Source organism: Muscardinus avellanarius (genome assembly GCF_963383645.1).
Source record: "Muscardinus avellanarius genome assembly, chromosome: 9".
Lineage (NCBI taxonomy): Eukaryota > Metazoa > Chordata > Mammalia > Rodentia > Gliridae > Muscardinus > Muscardinus avellanarius.
The window spans coordinates 111,616,140-111,640,742 of NC_137795.1; the positions used below are offsets into that span (position 1 = coordinate 111,616,140).

The 24,603-nt window shown below is 40.8% G+C and overlaps 1 protein-coding gene across 5 annotated transcripts in view; it reads left to right on the forward strand.

Annotated features, from left to right (window-relative positions):
* The window catches only part of DPP6 (dipeptidyl peptidase like 6), a gene marked incomplete at both ends in the record, with an annotated part of 1,069,233 nt that overhangs the window by 671,527 nt on the left and 373,103 nt on the right, over nt 1-24,603 (forward strand). For all 5 annotated transcript variants that reach the window (XM_080701136.1, XM_080701138.1, XM_080701135.1 and 2 more), the window contains one exon: nt 14,999-15,113. In XM_080701136.1, coding sequence (XP_080557262.1) covers nt 14,999-15,113 — 115 coding nt within the window. The remainder of the gene's footprint in view (nt 1-14,998; nt 15,114-24,603) is intronic.

Genomic DNA, 24,603 nt, shown 5'->3' on the forward strand with positions numbered 1-24,603 from the left:
TGAATAAAATTTACTACTAGAAGCAGAGTCAAAGAATCACAGACTCTTCATAGGTAGTTTCATGACCTTTAACTTCCAACATCCTTTTCTTGGGAAAAATTCAATCAATTTTGTCCTCATGGAAACACACATAAAAGTGTTTACATTCCTCCCAGAGAGTTTGCAATATTAATAATGTTCCCTACTATTCTTTCCCATCTTCAGACACCACTGTAGAGAGGAGATGCAAGAGTGCACAGATCCAGGAACTCTCCACATTAATGGAGACAGTCTTTATTTCAAGTCCCATACACATCTCTTTAACAAGTTAGAGCTGTGGCCAGCCAGTTAGGTCTATTAATTCTAGCTCTTCTCTAATTTCCTTTTGCCATGCAATGCACCATATTTACAGGCTCTGAGAATTAGAATGGAAACACCTTTGGGAGCCAGTTGTCTGTCCCTGATAAGTAAAAGTGTTTCTTACGCAGAAGTTATTTTCATCCATGCAGTTCTCCGTGGGCCTAAATAAGGACCCCTCCCACCGAGCTCTGCCCTGAGATCATGACAGATGACAGTAAAATGTTGATAAGTAAGCAGAGAACTGGATTAGGAATTAGGGTGGTTAGATTCTAGACCTCACATTGATACTTGATAATGGTGTGACCTTAGATAAAGTCCCCGTCCAATAATAATCCCAACAATGAAAAACTCCTTTAAGTCTTCTCTTCTGCAAAAATGAAGGATTTGTTTTAGGGAATATCCCCACAGTTCCATCTGGAGACATTGAAGTCGGAGAAATCCGTTTGTCTCAGGTGAAGGTCATAAAGAAAACTTTGTGTCAACATGGTCATTACATTCTTGAAGGCTTATTTTTATCTTGGATGCCCATAAAGTCTTATGCACATTTATTTATTCTTTTTTGGTACATTACCATTATACATTTAAGATTCAAAGCCAAACAAGCAAACATGCACACAGTCTTGGTGTAGTTTCCTTCAGGTCCTAACAGTGAGATTGGCAGTGACAGCTGGGCGTGGTGGTGCATGCTTGTAATCCCAGCATTTGGGAGGCTGCAACAGGAGGATCACAGTTCACAGACAACCTCAGGTACTTAGGCCCTCTGCAGCTTAGTGAGACCCTGTTTTAGTGAGGCCCTCTGCAGCTTAGTGAGACCCTGTTTCAAATTAAAGAATAAAAAATAGGGCTGAGGGTATATCTCAGTGGTAGAGTGCCCCTGGGTTCAATCCCCAGTACTGCAAAAAAAAAAAAAAATTAGTAGTGATGCCTCCATAGCATCATTTAAACTGTTTCTTTCATTAGTTCTTCCTTTTACCCTGTCCTCTTCCCCTTCCTCTGTCACCTTTCACTATTCTATTGGCCTTTCTCTTAATTTATCCAAAATCCCTTTTTTATTTTCTCTCTAACCTTCGCATATGAGAGAAGACATTCCACCCATGACTTTCTGCTACTGGCTGATCTCACTTAACATACGATTCCATCCATTTTCCTGCAAATGACATGATGTTGTTGTTTTTTATGGCTGAGTAAAAATTATTTTTATTATCCATTCATTTTTGATGGACACCAATATCAAGGCTGGCTCCATAATTTGGCTATTGTGAATCATGCTGCTATGAACATAGATATGTGTGCATTATTATAGTATTTTGACTTGAATTCTTTTGGAAAGATGCTAAGGAGTGGCATAGCTGGCTCATACGGTGGTTCCATTCCTAGTCTTTTGAGGAATGTCCACATTGATCCATAATGGTTCTACCAATTTTCAGTCCCACCAGCAATGTACAAAAGTTCCTATTTCCCCACATCCTTGACAGCACTTGTTATTATTTGCATTCTTGATGATTCATTCTAACTGGAGTTAGATAGAATCTCAATGTAGTTTTGATTTGCATTTCTCTGATTGCTTATGATGAACATTGTTTTCAAATACTCATTGGCCAATTGTATTTCTTCTTTTGAGAAGTGTCTGTTCAATTCTGTTGCCCCTTGTTTGATTGGGTTACTTGTCTTCTTAGTGTTGAGATTTTTTGAGTTATTTATGTCTTCCAGATACTAGTCCTCTATTAGAGTAGCAGGTGGCAAAGATTTTCTTCCTTTCTTTAGGCTCTCTCCCTAGACTCTTGATGGTTTTCTTTGCTGCTCAGAAGCTTATCAATTTGATGCCATTTCATTTATTAATTCAATTGTATTTCCCAAATTCTAGGGATCTTACTGAAGACGTCTCTACCAGTGTCTGTATGGTGGAGAATTAGGCCTATGCCCTCTTCTACTAACTGCAGAGTTTCTTGGTCTTGGATTCATCTTGAGCTTCCTCTTGTGCAGGGTTTCATGTGCACATTTAAAGTTAGCTATTTCCTCACTGTGTGATTAAATGTATGTGAACAACAGTGAAAAGTGTCATCTTATTCTTCTCCCAAAAGATAAATAGAACATCGCAGCAGAGTGTTTCTGCTCCCTCTGGAACAACTTATGGATCAGGGGTGGACTTTAGCAGACAATGCTACTACAGTTTGGGTTCCTACCAGAAATTGATTAGACTTTTTCCTTCTCATATGAAATACTCTACAACATGGCACAAAAATTAGACACTCCTGAAGTGGATTTGGGCCCATGAAGGTAGCTGTCAATATTGAATCAAAACTCTCCTGGGCTGTTGTCTGCAGTATGAGGCTGCTGGTACCTTCTGAAGAGTTTCCCCTGGAACCCAAACACAGAACTCCAGAGGTGACCAGCCCTGAGCAGTGGCTCTCATGTTCTGTGGATATGTGGCTCTGTACCTGCCTGATCTTGCAATTGGTTGATGTATCCAGGAGTGTGATAGTCTCAGAAAGTGGACTCTCTTCTTCCTCTTTTACTTATAAACCGGTTTTTAAAAATTACCTACATTTTCATATATTTTAAACTGGCAGTAAGTTTGAAAGTTACAGAGCTAAAAGGTAAGATTTTGCTATAAAAAAAACCCTTAGAGACTGATTAGATTTGACTTCCTTACTACTATAGACTACGTCAAGTGCTAAACACATTATGCTCGATTTGATTTTCTGTTATCTTGCCAAGACAGTCATAGAGTTGTCCCACTACTTCAGCTCTTTATTCAACATAACGTCTGCCAGCCGATGGCTGCTGAAGCAGGATCTTGGCAAAACACTTCGGTACAATAAAATATATTTACCAATTCAACATTTTGCCTTTTTATTGTAGTATTGACTAAAGGATGAAAAGTCAGAAAATTTTAGGACAGCTAGTTTCTACATTAGGAAATAACTTTGACAACACACACCTGGTTATGTGGTTGAGGACCTACCAAATACAAATAGTAGTGTGGTAATTGGTGAGCTGTACTAGCAAATGTGACTTCAGAGGACTATTCTTCTGTTGTGAAGATAGACATATGAGAAAAACCCTGTATTTATTTTTTATTCTGTTACGACTTATTATATGCTGCCTATGGTGTCTGAGGGTGTGTCATGGCTCCCTGGATTGTTGGAACCTATGGTGGAACATGTGGAGCCTGTGTAAGTAAAGTGTGGTCTTGCCTGTGTTGGTCTTGGGAGACCAATACACTGAGGAATGTGACAGAAACCAGGACTTACTGCTATGGCTGCCTGGTCACTTTTATCAAGACGTATTAGGATGGCATGAGACCACTTAGAGCTGGGCATGGAGGTACACACTTATAATCCTAGACCTTTAGGGGCTGAGACTGGAGGATATCAGGCTCAAGGCCACCTCAGCAACTTAGAAAGACCCTCAGTAAATTAGACAGACCTTGTTTCAAAATAAAAAACAAAATAGAGCTGGAAGTGTAGCTCAGACATAAAATAATCCTGGGTTCAATCCCCAATAACACACACACACACACACACACACACACACACACACACACATGATCACTTTTAAAAACATCATCCAGGTGGGTCATTTAGTATTCTTCTGAAAAATTGAGACATAAATGCTCAAAACTGTATGAATAGATCATTGAACACAAAATTCCCAGAAAATCACTTGTTTCCTACACAAAGAGTTGATCATTGAATGTGCTTGTTTAGAGAGTATTATGTGAGATTTTTCTAGTCCCACAACACTACCACTTCCTCCAGCTGTGATCTTTATCTGTGGTTCAGGGCAAGTAGGTTTATTTTAATCAGACACAATTTTGATAAGGATCCCCCTGCACAGAAAGTTGTCGCCAAGATCATTGAGGTTGTAATGTTGTGAGCACTTTTCTGTTATAACATTTTCATTTGTTATATTTGTCCTCTACTCCCTTTAATGAAATGTATCATGTTGAGATAAACACAAGCATTACTATCTCTAAAATTAGGAATAAGTGCATTCTGTATTTTTTATTCATGTAATAGTGTTGAAAAAGCTTAAGTGAAATTCACATGCTATTAACAAAATTTTTGAGTGATAAATTTAAGTTTTCTCTGAGACACTATTGTAAGTATCCTCTTTATTTTGTGGAAGTTTTTAAAAAATCTTTCTTTCTTAGAAATAAATTCACTTTCAGGAGTTAGATAATGTTGTACCCAAGAGTCCCATATTTGAAAGCAACCTTCAGACTTCAAAAGAAGCCGAACTTGTCAGAAGCATGACCTCCAACCTAATATTGTTTATCAATCTTGACAAAGTCTATTATAAAAAGCCAAGTATTTTCATCTGGAGCTTATAGATTGTTTTTTATACTTAACAGAATAGATATAATTTGGGTATGCAGGAACATTAAGTGAGGCTAATGTTGAGTCATCAGATTCTAATGAGTCCTGTGTCCTAGGTTAGCTGGTGTTTTAATATAACAAGTGTTATATGACGTTTCCCTTGAAATTGCATATATAATCCTGCTGTTCACAGTGACACAACATCCCAGTGGCTGGTGCTGAGTGTTGGTGTTGATGAGTCTGATGTGACGCCCATGCTCACTCACCATTCGAGGGCCGCTGAGTCCTGAAGCTGTGGAATTGCAGCAGTCAATGACTCATGAGACTCATGAACTCATGTGTGTGATGGTTAGGTTGAATGCTTGATGATGCTCCCCATGTGTATATTACACAATGTGCACACACACACAGAGTTGCACAACTATAGTTGAAGCAAGGCCTCCTGGCTGTGCATCTTAAGGCTTTTTTAAAAAATCTTACTGTAAGTCAGGTGTGGAGGCTCATGCTTATAATCCTAGTACTTGAGAAGCTATGATAGGAGGATTGTAGTTTGGAGGCTAGCCTCAGTAACTTAACAAGACCCTCAGCAATCTGTTTCAAAATAAAAAATAAAAAAGGAGCTGGGGGTATAGCTCAGATGTAGAATGTCTCAGGGTTCAATCCCCAGGAACAAAACAAACAAGAAAACAAACAGTAACACACACAAAAAAAACACACTCTAAGTAGTCAATTAGTCAAATAGCCATACTTAGGATTTATAAAATTTACTGCTTAATTTTGTTCTTCTTTATTCCTGAGTAGAATTCTATTATGTGAATTTCCCATAATTTTGTAATCCATTCATCTGTTGATCGACACCTAGGCTGGTTCCATGCAAGGAAATGGAAGGACCTGGAGAACATTATGTTAAGTAAGATTAGCCAATCACAGAGAGTGAAGGGTCATATATTTTCTTTAATATGTGCAGGATATGGAGTCATAAGGATATAAGAGAGACTGCAGATAATGGAGGAGAAAACTCAGTGGAGCCAGGGAGGAGATCTAAGGGTAAGAGAGGAGGAAGACCAAGGTTCATTAATGAAAACTGTACCACTGACCAATATCAGCCTGGGTACTCTGTACTGGGAGGGTGGGAAATGGGGAAGCAAGGGTGAGGGCACCAAGTGCCGTGTGCATGTATGGCGTTGTCAACATGATTTGCCTTATAATGTGAGACTATAAAGCATCAATAAAAGCACAAAAAATAGTTATTGCTTATGACACTCTGGTAGGAAGTGGTAACATCTGCTTACAGTATAGCCCCTTCCCTAAAGGAACTTCACAGTTAATTGACAAGAATGCATGGAATTGAGGATGAGGGCCAGTGTTGTGTCATAGATAACAAACCTCACACTATTTCCTTGCTATTATAAAGATACTCCCTGAGGCTCCACAGCTCTCAGGGTCACGGCAGGAGGCCAAATCCAGGGACCAACTAACTCCAGTTGGCAGGAACCTCCTACTCCAGATCCCTCCAGAAGGGCTGTTTAAAGAGACATGGGTGGTCCTAGGTGAACAATAGGAGATATAGAGCCCCAGAGAGTAGAATAACCTGGAACTGAGGCCAGAAGGACAGTGGTGGCCACAACATGACTGGTCCCTGGTGTGGCCCGAGTCCACACAGCCTGGCTCCATCAGGGGTAGCGGCTATGGATGGGGCAAGCCAGCCAGCACAGGGCAGGCAGGGAGAGCCAGGCACATAGCTCCCTGGGCAGCTCTCCACCTTAGCCACATCCAGCAGAAGGCTGTCAGGAGATAAGGGAGGAAGGCAGTGTGTAGAGGCCAGCCTGTGGTCTCTAGGACTTGGGACAGGGCAGAGAAGGAGCACGGTGAATTAAGGGATGCAGAGGGGCAATTTTCAAAGGACAAACACAGTGCCCTGGAGTTTTCCTGTCCTATATAACAAAACCCAAGGCAAGGGGTGTCTGACAAAGACACGGGTGGCCTTAGAGGGCTGATGTTGAGCTAGCAAAGCCCCAGTCCCCATCCCAAAGCAGCAATCTTGCCCTGGAACCCTGGAACATTCTGTTGAGCCAATGGTGAGGGACTTAGCCCTCGTGCAGGTGTGTGACCAAAAGCTCCTGTAGAGAGTCCCTTGAACCTCAGGACCTGTGAACATCAGTGCATCACTGGAAAGTGAGGGTCCTCCAGTCCCACCCCATGCCTCCAGTGCAGTGGGTTGCAGGGGTCCTGAGAAACTGCATTCTACGTGCAAAGCCACAGCATCATGTGGGGAAGCATACAAAATTTTCTTAGATCCTCTTTCTGGTAATGTCCATTTGTTTTCTCCTTTTATCCCAGAGACTACATAATTATCATCTTTTTCAATCCGAAATCCTTTGGATTATATGAAGACATTACACATGAAGGCATTAATTACATTCTGGCCTGGGCCATTTTTCTTCAGATAAGTACACTAATTACCTCAACCTCTACTTAAAGGTCCAAATCTCTCTAAAAGAGAGAGAGGGAGGGAGGGAGGGAGGGAGGGAGAGAGAGAGAGAGAGAGAGAGAGAGAGAGAGAGAGAAGAAGAAGAAGAAGAAGAAGAAGAAGAAGAAGAAGAAGAAGAAGAAGAAGAAGAAGAAGAACAACAACAACAACAACAACAACAACAACAACAACAACAACAACAACAAAAATCACTGTCCCCTCTTCGAGGCTCTTTATGAGTTCTTTTCATCGGTTACACCATGTTCCAAGTCAAAGATTTCTGCCTTTTCTCTCCTGCTTTATGTGCTGTGGTTGAAGCATGTGCCTCAGGTCTCCTCAAATCTCCTAAGCTATGTTTAAAAAAAATCTATTTTGCCCATAGCAGCAATAAAGATATCCTTAAACCTTTTTTTAAAGCTGCCATAAAAAACACTGGGTCATAATATGACTTAAACTATCCTGACAGAAGTCACAGAAGAAAGTAACTAGACCTGAATTCAGTTTAAAAAGTAAACACGTCCGTCTTGTTCCTGACAAATGCACCTTTTAGATAACTCAAATTTTGCTTCTTGAAGTACAGAATATGATTTAAGAGTTTCAGGTAGAAAGTATTTGAAAAATGTACCGCATAAATAGTGGTCCTGGAAATACTGCTGGAAACCTGCAATTTCCCTTTCCTGCTGCCGTGATTATCATCCTCTGCAGGACTGTGTTGTGTGGGGCTGCTGATGTGTTCAACTGTCTGCTGCCACCGCTGGCCCCGGCTGCCACCCTTGGCGACCCTCCCCTGCCCCTTCTACAGCTGCGGCTATCTCTGAGGTCACTGTCTGCCCTGCACCTCATGTGATCTCCAATTTTCCTCTCACTGCATGTTGAATTCTTCATTCCTGCCCTCTCTTCCTCTCTTGTCCTGAGCAGCTCGCCTGTGCTGGGTGGGGCATCAGCTCACCTGTGCTACGGCCAGGCCTCTTCTGTATCTGCAGCTTTATCTTCTATTTCTTCTTCTCCTTTTTCCTCCTCCTCCTCCTCCTCCTCCTCCTCTTCCTCCTCCTCCTCTTCTTCCTCTTCCTTCCTCCTCCTTCCTCTTCTTCCTCCTCCTTCCTCTTCTTCTTCCTCCTCCTCCTTCTTCCTCTTCTTTTTTCTCCTCCTCTTTGATCAATAGATGGGCTCTTGATTTTGTAATCTGTTGCTCCTCCTCCTCCTTTTGACTGGTGTTTGCCTCTCCTCAGAAGTTTCTTGCTCATTGTTGCTCTTGAGTTCACAGCTCATTCAGAGGGGGAGGAATTTTCATTTAAATCATGGGCTCATGCATAATAACTGTTTGTGTGAGGAAAGGGGGGAACATGGAGAGAGAAACAGAGATCCCAAGGAGAGGAAAAAGAGAAGGGGGAGACAAAGGGAGAGATATTCATTGACTGACTGATTGGTATGAAAGACCGAGAGAGATGATACCAAACCAGCTGCAGTTTCCTAGAACCCACCAGTGGCCCTGGCTGGCCCAGGCCACCCCTTGTCGCCAGTTCCCTCACAGGGGTGGAATCGTCAGTCTCACACCATCTGTGGGAGGTTGCACCATACATGGCTGTGCATCTTGCTCCAGGCTTCCAAGATTCCCCAGGATAATTATAATCTTTGTCCTGCTTCTAGCACTTTTGTGAGAGCTAAGAGCCAAGATAATGATGAGGAATTGAAGGAGCCAGCAGGGTGGCTGTGGGGATGCATACCCAACAGGCGCCCAGCATGATCGCTGACAGACACGTGTCAGTTGCTAAATGTTATTTAAAACTTGTCCCTGCTATCTTCAACTCATTTGGTGTCCCCTGAATATGGAAATACAATGATTAGAAAGCTGTTTCACCATCCTGAGATAGATGCGCCATTGACTTCGTAATTTGTTGCTACCTTCTACTTATAGCAAATGGTCCATGGTACATAAAAGAAATTTATGTCAGAGATTCTCATGGTGAATAAATATTAGGAAGAAAATACGTTTAGACCACAGGATGGAGCCGTATAGTGGGAGAGCCTGCCATCGGCTCTGCCGTTCATTTGCTCCCAATAAGTTTTAGAGTTGCTATGTGAACATTTTGCATTTTAAGGTCTTTGATTCCACCTTTGCCTGCTATTTGACAGGTTTTCAAGCACAGTGGGAGAAATCTGTTTTTTTCTATGCATTTTTTGGATATCAATAAGCAAACTGAATAACTGATGATGGATTCTTTCTAGAAGTTACTGAGGTGGTTTACAGTGTTCCTCACTGGCTGAGGAACCCTGAATTTAACAGAGAGCATAGGAAATTGTCTCTAAGGCTGGTTTGTCCACCTCCTCCCCCAGTTTTATCTCCCAACAGCTCCCCTGGTCACCACATTCATCCACCATCCATGCCTAGCACTGGGCTCACACCTGCCCCTTTGTGTGTGTTCTGCATGAGAACCCACCCAGCTACTCACCTTCTAATCCCTCTGCATCTTTCAACCCTCAAGTTGACTTCCTCAAAGAGCCCCTGACTACCCCCATAAGAATCAAGGCCTCACCTTCAAGCTCCAGTGGCTCCCCGAGCCTCTGGTGCCTTGTCTGCTTGGGGTCCTACAGGCTGGGAGAGGCACCCCTCAGCTCATCAGCATGCCACATGCTTGTGTTATAGCATTGGTGTGCAGTCCTGTGGTTACCCTTGGTGTTTCCTTGAGTGTTCTCACTGCTGTAATCCCAAACAGCTGACCACCACAGCTTAGAGTAAGGAAGATTACTTTTCTCACAGTTCTGGAGAGTTTAGGGGTTCACTCCATGTCAGTGAAGTCTGCGCCCTCCTTCTGGGTTCCATGATGTGTCAGCGGAGTCTGTGCCCTCCTTCAGGGCCCCATGATGTGACAGAAGGAGGGCACGGACTCCGCTGTCACATCATGGAGTCCAGGAGCAAGAGAGAAGCAGCAAGCAAGGGGGTCCAGGGACCGGAGCACAATCCCAAGACCACACACCTAGGGACCCAGCTCCTCCAGCCACATCCCATGGGCCTAGGTGACCACCCAATAAGTCTATTACAATGGATTTACCCAATGATGAGATCTCAACCTTCATGATTTACTTCTGTCAACTCTGAACTTCAATGTATTACCTCTAGCCAGATACGGTGGTACACATTATAATCCCAGTACTTCAGAGACTGAGACAAGAGTTTCTGGGTTCTCAGACAGCCTCAGATACTTAGGCCCTCTGCAACCTTATGAGAACCTCTTTCAAAATAAAGAATAAAAAATAGAGCTGGGGGATATAGCTCAGAGGTAGAATGTCCCTGGGTTCAATCCCCAATACCCCCCCACACACACACACACAATACATAAGATCTTTAAGGGGATGCTACCTAAAATCATAATTCTCAGCTATCAAAAAATATCATAAAACAAAAAGTTATGGGGCAGGTAAACTTCCCACCCCTTTCCAATGGCAACTCCCCCTGCCCTCCCCCTTCCTCAGCTCTACAACATCCAGGATTCATAGAAACCCCTTTCTCCCTGTCTACATAAGTATGAACTTCCCCCTAAAAGTGAAATTTTGCCCATTTGGGGAGTTTATACAAGTGGCCTCATTTTCGTGCCCGACCCATTTCACTCAGTTGTATCTGTGAGATTTGCCCATGCTGCACCTGTAGCAGTGGGCTATCCTTTTCATGGCAGCATGGAATACCCTTGCATGGAGTACCAGCATGTGATAGACAGAGCACTGACATATCCACCCCCCCCAGCCCTGCTTCATCTCCATCTGCATCCCAATCCCGAGCCCTGGGGTTGTGTTCACTTGCATGGCAGAGGGAAGTTACAGTCATAGTGGAATTAAGGTACTGATCAGTTATATTCCATGACTAATAATTTCTTTGCTTGCCTTTCTACTCAAATGAATAGCATTAGACCACCAGCTGTTCACCATGGACCTACTGTAGCCCAGTTATAGGCTAAAAAATACTAGTTTTCTTTTTGCCTAATTTGTTACCTAAAGTAGTGCATGCCTGGGGAAGAGGGAGAAGGTGGCCTTTGCTTTTATCTGGACTAGTTCTCTCCTGTCCCAGAGGGGTGCTTGTAACCCAATGCTAGGACCAGGGAGATTGACTATCGGTAGGGTAGTTGCTAAATTCTGCTCACAGTTGTCCTGGAAAAATAATTATATATTGCTGGAATAGCCAATCTTTCCAGAGGAAATCATACGTAGCACTAGCAACCAATCATTTTTAAATGATGGATTAAATGAGTGAATACAGATATCACCTGGTTTTTCAGTGTAGGCTTGGTCAGAATATTCCACAAAAGTTGAAGTGAACACAGAAATGGATCCAGGAGATGGAGTCAGACGTGGTCGCACATACCTGCAATCCCAGTACTTAGGAGGTTGAGAAAGGAGGCTCACAGGTTGGAAACCAGCTTCAGCAACTTAGTGAGACCCCAGCAATATAGTGGGACCCTGTTTCTAAGTAAATACATATATAATATGTATTTTATATATGTATATATTATATTTGTGTTATAACATATAACTATAAGTATAATTATATTTATATATTATATATATATATATATATATATATATATATATATATTAGAGCTGGGATGTAACTCAGAAGTAGAATGGCTGGTAGATTGTGGTTCAATCCCTAGTACCACACCAAAAAATATGAGAAAAGAAAAGGAAAGAAAGAAAGAAAAGAAAGTGGAGACAGGGAGAGATGCTGAGAGGTGGCCTGGCCTTTTTTCTTACAATTCAGTTTCTTTGTTCTCATGTTTCCCAAATCAATTCAGACTAATTGAAGTAAACCTGCACAGAACATATTTACTAAAGTGACACCATGTATTGTTAAATCCCAGGGCAAAAAAAAAAATCCATTGAGGAAGAAAATAAAGTCAAGAATGGGAAACGCAAGAATGCGCGTTCCCTCCTCTTGACTTCAGATTAGTGCATTCCTTCCGCTCTGATTCTCAGCCTGTCTGTCGCATCCCTCTCATCCTGTCAGCCTGAGATCTTTGCTTCTCCATCTGGACACCGTAGAGTGGCCACACTTGATGCCCCACCCTCCTTTGGTCCTCATGGTTCTTGAGAGCAGCCAAGAATAAACCGGAACATTTGAATCCCTTGCCACAATCCTGGAGGGAACTTCTGGCCCAAGCAAGGCCAGGAGGTTGCCTGGGGCTGAGCAGGGGAGGTGCAGAGCCCGAGCTGGCTTCTAGGACCATAGTTGCAGGAGGGCTATTGGGTCCTTTGTGCAGTGGCACATTTCTCAAGACCAGGGTTCCATGCTGGAACACTAAGCCAGGGAGATAAGCATGCTGGTAAGAAAGGCGCTCCAGTTATTTTTTATTAACATGCTTTTATTGGTACATTATAATCTCACATCACAATGTAAATCATGTTGACGGTGACATACAGCCACACAGCACCCGTTATTTTAGTGTCCGCCATTAAAACACTGGTGGTTCTTGCCTTTTGGACTTATTTGTTAGTTTCTTAATATGTATTAAGTACCTGTGGGGACTTCTGACATTGAAAAATGACATGTTGAACTTGCCCCTAAATGCCCAGTGTAGAAAGCTTGTCTCAAAATCTCCTGTGGGATTCAGGAGATGAGGAGCAGGCAGCCGTTATCTGTAGACGCCAAGACACTGTTACCAGCCCCAAAATGGGAGAGATGCACACAGTCCATTTTAATTTCTGCCACTGATTTTTATAGCCATATGTTCAACGAGGGATCTCTCTCGGGCATAATATGTTGTGAAATTTCTTCTGTGACGATCAGGTCACAGTGTTGTTGCTTTGGGGGATTTGTGGAGGAACCTGATACCTTTCAGACTTTATATCAAAAGATGCAAGTGAGACTGAACTCTGAAGGAAAGAATAGTTTATATTTGGAATTAATTTCACAAGAGAATCTATCAGACACAGTCTATTAAGCTGTGGATCCTGGAATGATTTGAGCCCTGGTTTTTGAATTTGCAGGTAAAAACAATCAAGAAGAAATTATCACAGATAGATATTAGAGTCAATCATTTGCCTCATTTTTTCAAGAAGAATTGAGAGAGCAGAAGCTCGTTCTCCAAATGCAGTTTTGCTGGACTGGGGTGGAAGTTTGACAGCTGCCCAGCAGGGTGGCAGAGGCAATTTCCAAGGCCTGTGCCCTCAGGCAGAAATGGAAAGCTGGCTATGTAAAATATTCAACTCCGGAAGTTTCCAAATGATATGAGAAAAGGAGAGGGGACCCCGGACGAATCCACAAGGCAGACATAGAAGGGGAACAGTGAGCCTGCAGAACCCGAGGGTGGACATCCATCAGGACTCTAGAGGAAGAGAAGAGGCAGGGAAGGGGTGCCCTGGGGGCCTATGCCTGTTGTTTCTGGGGAACATCAAGTCTCCTTTCGCTAAGTGAAAGGATTAGTAGTCAGTCCTCAGCCCCGTCCACAAAGCACTGGTGGCTTTGCTTTTTGCAGAAGTGGCTGCTCACCCACCTCACGCTGCCATCTCCTGGAGCCATTCATATAGAATGGATGTGTTTCAGTTTGGGTTTGGCATCTCCTCCAGAAGCTCATGGGTAGACAGCATGTCCCCAACATAGGAAGGCTCGGAGGTGGGCCTTGGCTGGAGGAGCAGGGTCACTTGTGGCGTGATCTTTCCTGCAGACCATATCTATGTTCCTAGAAACCTCCTTTCACTCTTTCTACTCCCAGTTGCCGTGACTGAGAGCAGCTTTTCCCCACCACATGCCCACCCACTGCGGTTTCTACCTTGGAGCCGGCTGACTATGGACTGAACTCTAAAACTCTGAGCTCAAAAAAGCCTTTTCTCTTCTAAATTGTTTGGTCAGTGTTAGTGTCTTATGGACACTATCTTCCAGCCCTCGTGCTCACAACCAGCAGTTCTAGTACCTACAGAAACTAAGTGACAGCTGTGGGGTGGATGTGTCCCCACAGCTGGGCAGAGATGATGCTATACTGAACATGAAGTTAGGATCTGTCCTTCCAACAAGACCGGCTCCAGCCTTCACTCCCAGCCTCACCAGCTATTAGCTTATGCCCATCTTCTGAATTAATAAAAAACAACCTACCAAAGGCCTAAGCTTGGTCTAGCTATATCCTAGAAAAGGCCTTTTATCTATTTTGGAAGCCAGAAGCAGTCTTCTAGTCCTCACAAGCATCTGAAAATCATGTGATAGAAGAGAAGACTGATTGGTTCAAAGATGGATTATTGTTAGAAAAAGAGTTTAATTTGCTACCTCCTTCCCTGGTGAGAGGGCCATCTGGTTGACCCCTCTGCTGTTAGCTAAGGGAAATAAAATGTGAAATTGCCAGCTGTCCCCTCGTGGCTGGCCAGGCCAGGGGTGTGCCGGCACTGCAGTCTGCTGCCACCTGCCTCCCTGATACCCCAGTGTCCTAGGTAGGATGCCTCTGGGTTAAATCCCTAGTACCACTACATAAAGGTAGGAAGGAGGGAGGGAGGCTGGCAGGCTTGGGGCTACAAAATTCTGTTATTCTTTTTGCCTCCATGAAGAGAACAGGTTGGCTATAATAAAGAAAGCTCTAGGTTGCCCTATGCTGTAGAGTCTAGTCTATTGGGAGGAGGGCATTGGTTTAAATAAAAGCCATGAGTACACTATAATACCAGCTTCCTTGTCGAGACACCGTCTTTCCCTGACACAGGGGAGGCTTTGCCCGGGTCTTTTGGCCATTGCAGGAGAAAAGGCACAGAAAGGATCTGGAGGCAGCTGCAGGCGTGGGAAGCTGGCCCTCCCACAGTTCTGTGACTTGGTTCTTGGTTTAAAGGACACATGATTGATTGGTCTATTTTGTTTCCTTGTTTCACTCACTGGGCTTCTCTCTTTCTGTGGTTGTTTCAGGAGCTGGTGGGGAGTAATCCTCCGCAAAGAAACTGGAAGGGCATCGCCATTGCACTACTAGTCATCCTGGTCATCTGCTCCTTGATTGTCACCTCGGTCATCCTGCTGACACCAGGTACCTGACCTGACCTTGAGAGCTCATTGCCAGCCAGGCAGAGGGAGCGTAGCTGTACCTTGTCATGTTTTCTAAGTAACTGCCAATTACATGGTGTATTTTCCCCAGGTTCTTTTTTTCATATGATTAAATGGTATAATATGCTTTCAATGGAAAGTCCATTTTAGCACTTGGGAGGCAGAGACAGGAGGATGGCGTAGGTTCGAAGCCAGATGCTCTGGCTTAAGAGATCCTATTTCCAAATAAAAATATAAAATACGTCTGGGAGTGTAGCCCAGAGGTAGAAGGGCTTCCAGAAACCCCACCACAGAAAAAGTCTATTTTATATGCTTTGAATTTGTATAGTTGTTGACTAGGTAGGAATGCTTGGCATATATTAAAATTAATAATCACTTATTCATGCTTGATGAACTTAGAGACAGTAGCACTCTAAATAGAGTGATGTTATATGTTTCTTGTAATTTCTGGATATCCTATCAAGAACGAATTAGGAGGATTATTAAAACAACATATATAGAGTATGAACTTATTAGGCATCACTGATGAGATGAAGTATAAGCCAGGCTCCTAAACCTCTCAGGGGAGGGAAGACACACCGAATCTGCATCAGAGGCTTCAGCAAATGCTTTCATCTTCACCCTCCAGGGAGGGACTCAGACAGAGATTCCCTGGAGCCAAGAGGTATAGAGTACTTTATGAGAAGGTCCACAGAGAGGAGAGGAGTAGAGGTGAACTGGGCTTTGTGGAGTGGTAAGAACCACGACCAGAGAGTTGTGGGATTTGAGAGAGAGGTCACCTTGGATATAGGAAAACCACAGGATCTTTCATAGGGAAACACTGTGACCCTAGGTAAGAATAGGCATCTGCTTTATCCTTTCTTATCATCCTATTAGATGCCTGGAAGGGCAGGGCTGAAATAAAAATGAAGTACCTAAGTAAATAGAAAAAGCCAAAGGCCCAGACCTCAATAAACATACTGCACAATTATTAGATTTCCCAGTAGAAAAAACGTGGCTGCTGTAATTTGAAAAGCAATTTTGATAGGTGCAAAAATGCAATAAAATTATGTTATATGCTTAAGCCATTACCCTAACATTTAAATGAGTAAAAATCTGTTTCTGATACCAAACTAGCTAGAGACACAGAAGAAAACAATAGATCAATATCTCTTATAGTTTCAGAAATCCTCACCAGCCACATAGAAGAGTATACACCATCATCAAGGGGAACCAATCCCAGAAAGAAAATTTGGCGTAACATATGAAACTCAGTCACTGTAGAATCAAGGACATAGCCCGTGCAGTCATCACTCTCAGTAGACAAGAATAAACAGGGAGCACAAATTCTTCCAAGATGAAGCCCTCAATAGCTAGGACTAGGAAGAAATCCTCAGATAAAGAGCACCTGTGACAACTCCAACACTAGTGCCCTACTTCATGTTGAAAAGCTAAGAACATTGGCTCTAAGACCAGGAGTGGGGCAAGGACGCTCATGTGGACTACTTCTATTTAACATTATGTCAGACAGTCTAGCCAGGACAGTTAGGTAAGAGGAAAAGAAAAGAGATATCTAAATAGGAAAGGAAGATATATAATAAGCTCTCTCTATCCATAGAAGATGTGAACTTGTATAAGAAAATCTTAAAGAATCCACAAAATAGAAAATTTATTCTAAATAATATACAAGTTCAGCAATATGGAAGATTTAAGACCAATACACAAAAATCTATATTTCTACTCACTAGCAAAAACAATCTAAGAAATCATAAAATATTATAAAATTACAAAAAAATCCACTTATGATAGTTTAGAAAGAGGATAAAATACTTAGGAATTAATTTAGTAAATGGATATCAGATCTGTATATTGGAAACTACAAAACAGAAATAAGAATTAAATGTAACTTATACCATGTAAGTGGATTGGAAGATATAATATTGTTAACATGGTGATATTCCCCAGATCAATCTGTAGGTTCATCTCGACCCCTGCCATAACCCTGGTTGCTTTTATTGAAGAAGTTCCAGGATGATTATGATAGTCTTACAGAAATGTAAGATAATTAGAATAGCCAAACAGTGTTTAAAAAAGAGCAATTAGAAGACTAAGACCTCCTGATTTTAAAACTTGCTATAAAGATAAGTTATCCATAGAGATAAGTATCCATATGATACTAGCATATGTATAGATATACTGATCAGTGAATTCTAAACAAAAGTTCTGAAATAAACTCTGACATTTGTATTTAGGTAACTTTTGACAAAGTGCCAGAACCATGGAAGGGGGACACAAGAGTCCACACCAATTTTGCTGGTACAGCTAGATTTTCACACACCCTTTCCATACACTATATACAAAAGCTAACTCAATGTGGATCAAATAAATACGAGAGCTAAAAATATAAATGTGTTGGTAGTTTGGTTTCCATTCATTTGGGTAGGTACCCAGAAGTGGTATTGCTAGGTAACATGGTAGGTCTGTTCCCATTCTTCTGGGGATTTTACATACTGTTTTCCAAAGTGGTTGCACTAATTTGGAATCCCACCAGCAATATATTAGTGTTCTCTCTTCACATCCTTTCCAACATTTGTTGTTGTTTGTGTTTTAAGTGATTTCCACTCTAGTTGGAGTTAGGTGAAATCTCAGGATAGTTTTGATTGCATCTCTCTGATTGCTAATGGTGTTGAACATTTTTTTCATATAATTATTATTTAGTTCACTTGCCTATTGTTGATTGAGTTATTTGTTTTCCTTTTTAATTTTTTATTGGTACATTGTAGTCATACATCTTTTTCTTTTCGGATCTGGAGATGGAAGCCAGGGGAAATCTACCACCGAGCCACATCCCCTGCCCTATTTTTATTCTTTATTTTGAAACAGGATCTCACTAAGTTATGAAGGGCTTCACTAAGTAGCTGAGGCTATCTGAGAACCGCAGTTCTCCAGTTTCAGCCTCCCCGGATTCTGGGATTACAAGTGTGTGCCACCATGCCAGGCCCGTAGTTATACATCTTAATAGAATAAAAGAGAGTGGGGGACATACATACACACATCACCCAATTAGCCCTTACCCAGTTCCCGTCCCATTTCCTCCCCTTCCCTCCTTATGCTTGGCTTAGTGATTGGCTTTGATATGTTTGTTAAAGTACATCATGTGCATTAGAGAATTTTTCTCTTCCTCCCCTCCTCCCCTTAGGTCGCCTTATTTGCTCATCAATAGAATCTCCTTCATCTAGAGTTCTTCCTATGACCCATTTCTCCCTAGATTTCACATATTAGGGAGAGCATGCAATTTCTTATTTTTGGTGACTGACTGATCTCACTTAGCATAATGTCCTCTAGTTCCATCCATTTCCCAGTAAATGACATAATTTTTTACTTCCTTATGGCTGAGTAAAATTCCATTGTGTACATATCCCACAGTTTTGTAATACATTCATCTGTTAATAGACATCGTGGCTGGTTCCATAGTTTGACAACAGTGAATTGTGCAGCTATGAAAATAGAAACACATGCCTTAGGTTGGGAGTTTGGTTCCCTTTCTTTTGTGTAGATACCCAGAAGTGGTATTGCTGGATCAAATGGTAAGCTCATTCTCATTCTTCTAAGGATCTTCCATACTGTTTTCCAAAATGGTTGTACTAATTTGCAATCCCACCAACAATGTTTTAGAGTTCCCACTTCACATCCTCACCAGCGTTTGTTGTGTTCTGAATGACTGCTATTCTAGTTGGAGTTAGGTGAAATCTCAGGATAGTGTTGATTTGCATTTCTCTGATTGCTAATGAGTTTGAGCATTTTTGCATGCCTTTATTGGCCATTTGAATTTCATCCTTTGTGAAGTGTGTGTTTAATTCACTTGCTCATTTCTTGATTGGGTTATTTCTTTTCTTAGTGCTGAGTTTCTTGACTTTTCTGTATATTCTAGATATTAGTCCTCTATTGGAGGAGTAGTTGGCAAAAATCTTCTCCCATTCTGTTAGCTCTTGGTAAAGGTACTTGATAGTTTCCTTTGCTGTATAGAACCTCTTCAGTTTCATGAAATCCCATGTATTGATTCACCTTTTAGTTTCTTGTGCCTTTGGAGTCTTGATGAGAAAGTTTTATCTGTGCCTATCTGTTGTAGTATTGGAATTATTCTTTCTTAAAGACGTCAAGGTCTCTGGTCTAGTTTCCAAGTCTTTGATTCATCTTTTTCTATTTGTACTTCTTTGATTTCCTTTTCTTGCCTTATTGTTCTGGCTAGAGTCTCAAGTACTATATTGAAGAGAAGTGGCGATAATGGACATTCTTGTCTTATTTCTGTTTTTAAGGGAAATTTTCAAAGTTTTTCTCCATTTAATATGATGTTGGTTGTAGCTCATTGTAGATTGCCTTTATGATGTTAAGGTATGTTTTTTCTATTCTGATTCTCTGCAGTGCTTTTAACATAAATGGATGTTGGATTTTGTCTAATGCATTTTCAGTGTCTATTGAAATGATCATGTGATTTTTGTCTTTGGTTTTGTTTATATAATGAATTACCTGAATTGATTTTCATATGTTGAATCAGCCTTGGATCTCTGAGATAAACCCTACTTGGTCCATGGTGTATTATTTTCTTGATGTGGTTTTGAATGTGTGTTGCTAGTATTTTGTTTAGCAGTTTTACATCCAAGTTCATCAAAGATATAGGTCTGTAGTTTTCCTTCCTTGAGCTGTCTATATTTGTGATAGTGGCTTCATAGAATGTATTTGGGAGAGTCCCTTTTTTCTATTTCATGAAATAAATTGAGGAATATTGGAATTAGTTCTTCTATAAAGGTTTTATAAAATTCACTTGGGAAACCCTCTGGTCCTGGGCTTTTCTTTGATGGTAAGCTCTGTATTGCTGTTTCAATCTCGCTAATGGTTGGTTTAAATTTTCTCTATCTTCTTGACTCAGTTTACACATGTTGTATTTGTCTAGAAAGTTGTCAATTTCCTCCAGATTTTCCATTCTGTTGAAGTGTGGTTTTTCAAAATAGTTTCTGATAATCCTCTGGATTTCAACACTATCTGTAGTGATATCTCCTTTTTAGTCTCTTATCTTTTTAATTTGGGTTAATTTTCTCTTTTTTGGTTAGGTTGGCTAGTGGTTTATCTTGTTAATTTTTTCAAGAAATTATCTTTTAGTTTTGTTGATTTTACATACTTTTTATTCTTTACTTCATTTATTTCTGCTCTGATTTTAATAATTTCCTGTCTTCTACTGGCTTTGGGGTTAGATTGTTCCTGTTTTTCAAGGGCTGTGAGATATGTAATTAGGTTATTTATTTGATGATTTTCTGTTTTTCTTATGTGAGCACTCAGTGCTATAAATTTTCCTCTTAATACTGCCTTCAAAGTGTCCCAGAGGTTTTGATATGTTGTATCTATGTTTTCCTTTGTTTCTAGAAATGTCCTGATTTTTTTAAGTGTCTTGATTTTACCCCTCACTTCTTCTATGACCCATTCTTCATTCAGCAGTGTGTGTTCAGTCTCCACAGGTTTATGTGGTTTCTCTGGGTCTTTCTTATAGTTGATTTCTAGTTTCATTCCATTATGGTCTGAAATAACACTGGGAAGCATATCACATTTTTAAAATTTGCTAACGCCAACTTTGTGGCCAAGGATGTGATCTATTTTTGAGAAGCTTGGAATATGCTACTCCAGGCCCCTTTGGCTTTCATGACTTAGTTTGGGAAGTCTGGAGTGATTCTAATTGCTTTGCCTCTGAATATCACTTGGTCTTTTTTTGTTTCTTTGTTATTGTTGTTTTGCCTTTAAGATTCTTTTCTTGGCTTCTACATTGGTCAGTTTGACTCTTATATGACATAAGGAACATTTTCTCTGATCTTGTCTAAAGCAGATTCTGTAAGTTTCCTGTACCTATGTATCAACCTCTTGCTCTATGTTTGGAAAATTTTCTGATATTGCTTCTTTGAAAAAATTGTTGATCCTTTTGGTTTCACCTTCTTTTCCCTCCTCTATGCCAATTATTTTTAGGTTAGCTCTTTTTATTTTTTTTTTAAGCTGTGGGACAACTTTATTCAGCCTAATATATGTGTAACGGAGTCTCCAAAAGATAGGAGGAAAAAAAGCTTTGATAAAATAACAACCATATTTTTTTTTCCAAATTTAATGATAATATAAACCCAAATAAGCAAGAGGCTCAATGGAACGCAAGTTCAAGAAACACAAAGAAAATTATACCCACGTACTGGGCACATCAGAACCAAGTTGCTCAAAACAAGTGATAAAAAGAAAAATCTGAAAAGCAACCAGAGGTGGGAAAGACATGCACAGAGGAACAAAATAAAGATGGCATATTTCTTATTAGAAATAGTACAAGAAGGCAGTGAAGGAATGACCTGAAACTACTGAAAAAAGTAGTCTGTAAACCTATAATTTTCTTTTTTTTTCTTTTAACAATTTTTTATTGAACATAAATAGTGTACATTTAAACTATATTTGGTGCCCTCTTCCCCCCGCCCCCATTTTCCCTTCCCCCCCTCCCACCAATGGTTGTCCAGGTTAACCATGTCATATTCATAATTTTACACATATTCAGATGCAGACCCTCATTAATCAAGATCAGCCTTCCTCCTCCCCTATCTTTCCATTCATACTTTGCTGATATTTCCCCTCCATTATCTGGAGTCCCACTGGTATCCTCTGTGTTTCCTAGTTTGGGCATATTAGAGGAAACATATGTACCTTCTCCTTCTGTGCTTGGCTGATCTCACTTAACATAATGTTCTCCAGGGCTTTCCATCTTCTTGCAAATGATATAATTTTGTTTTTCTTTATGGCTGAATAGAATTCCATTGTGTGTATTTCCCAAAGCTATGCAATCCATTCATCTGTTGATGGAGATCTGGGTTGGTTCCATGTTTTGGCTATTACAAATTGTGCTGCTATGAACATAGGTATGCATATGTTGCTGTATTTCTCCACATTCAACCCCTTTGGAAAGATACCCAGGAGTTGTATAGCTGGATCATATGGTGGATCTATTCCCATCTTTCTTAGGAATCTCCACACAGATCTCCATAGTGGCTGAACTAGTTTTCATTCCCACCAACAGTGTAAAAGAGTTCTCAGTTTTAGTCTAAAGCCCAGCCCAATGCACCATGGAGGAGCATAGCAGCAAGCACTAGGCAGCTGCACCCACCCACACCTGGGTCCAGTAATAGCAGCGCACCCAGCCTGCACTCTTGGAACTGGCAGAGCTCTGGCAGTAAGTGTGGGCATCCAGGAACCAGCAACCCTTTGCCCAGGGCACATCTTGGGACCACACCAGTTAGCCCAGTTAGAATTTCCATAGACACAGGAAAATCCAACGAGACACAATATCTGCACAGGACCACAGGGGGAGGTTCCAAGTCTACTTTGGACATCCTCCACTCCTGCTGTAGGGAAGCACAGGCCGGAGTCTAGGGTGGTGAGTGCAGAGGTGCTGACTACAGGTTGGAATTACGCAGAACCTGGGAATCCAACAGAATCGAATAACAGTGACACCAGACATCCTGACACATAAACTCAAAGCAGTTAAAGGAAAGAAAGGTATCCAAACACTCAGGGTGACCTAAGAAGATAAAAATAGAGTACAAAGAAAACTAAGAGACATTGGATTATATTCTGAAAACTACCAAAGCAATCAGATATGCAAATATTATATGGATCTGACCCCATATTCGTAAATAAGTAGGACTGTTTTTTTTTTACTGTTACTGTGGATATTTTGTTTTGTTTTGCTTTTACAGTGCTTTTGTTTTGTTATGGTTATTGCTGTTTTATTTTTTCCCCATTCTTCTTTTACTTTAACTTTTATATATATATATTTGATAGTTTGCCTTGTTTTCTGATTTCACACAGCTGCTAGTTCCTTTTATTTTATTCTTGTCCTTTTTTTCTCTTCCTCTTTTCTTCCTTTTTTCGTTCTCCTCCTTTGATTGTTTTTCCTTTCCTTTTCATGGATTACATAATAGTCTTGGTATCTTGTGTGGATTATTTTTTTTATGTTTGCCTGCTCCTTCCATTACCCCTCTTACAAACTTCCCTACACTAACCTATACACTCTTCTCCCCCAAAACTTTTTCCCATAATATACCTCCTTATTTAATACTCAAAGTATTTCATATCTCCTTACTTACTATACTAACGACAAGAGTCCTACTAGTTAACTCTCTCTCATTCTCAGCAAGATATTACCTTATCATACTTAAAGTCTTTCTCAACCTAAACATATCCTCTACCTAATCCAACTCCTTTACCCATTACCCCAGCTCCTCCCACATCACCCACCCTCAACACTGGAAAAGCTCTGCTGACTTGCCAATACCCCTAAACTCCTAATATTAAGATCAGACTAAGCATAATACTCACGAACGATGGGTAGAAATCAGAAAAACAGGACAGAGAACGCTATAAATATGAGAACCAGGAATTATGAAGAGACAGCAGAAATCACGAATACTGACCTCCTAGAAATGCAAGAAGGGGCATTCAGAATCTTGATGTACGATAAAAGGATTTAAAACAAGTATAGAGGAGGTGAAAGGTGAGTTAGAAACACTAAAAAAGAATCAGAAAAAGGTCTGGAATGAAATGAAAGAGGCAATAAGTGAAATGAAGACAGCAATAGAAATTCTGGAAGATTAGATGAAATGGAAAACAGGTTAGCTCTTTTTAAATGGACCCATATTTCTTCAATGTCCAATTCATGGGGCCGAATTGTTTTTTATAAGTTATATACTATGCATTCATATTTGGAGTGATTTTCTTCTAGGAGTGAGATTCTGTTCTTCATGTGGTATAATTGAATGTTTATAGTTTGAATTGATGCCTTCACTTCAATGATTGTATCATTTTTTTCAGACTCTCTCTAAATTCTTTTTGGAAGACTTGTATTATTTCTGCAGTTAAATTCCTGATTTGACCTTCGGGAGATCTCTGCAATTCTGTGTTACCAAGTTCTTGTGGTGTTGTGGAAGCTCATTGCTCCCTTTTATTCTTCCTTCTCTGTTCCTTTTGATAGATTTCTTTCAGTCTCTAGGTGTCATCTGGTATATCCAATGGCAAGTTGCACTGTATTCATCAGTGAAGGTTGAGTGAGGAGGGCAGTGAAGTCATAAATGAATAGGGTAAAGCCTCAGATAGGATTGAATAGAATGAGAGTATGAGTCTGGTAAGGTAGTATAGACTAGAGATTAGAGATAGTGAATATAGTAGTATTCTAGTAACCAATGTAGAGTTTCTGATATAGTGATATGAAGTGGATTTAATACAAGACAAGGAAGAGAAAAGAAGAGAGAGAAAAAAGAAAAAAAGCTAGAAAAGGTATATAGAGAAGAGAGTAGGAAGGTACAAGGGAAGAAACTTGGGAAAGGGTTCGGGAAGAGGGTAAAAAAAACAGGCATACACACTCACACATAAAAAAGAACAACAAAAAGAACAACCCCAACAACAAATTAATGCAACTCTACAAA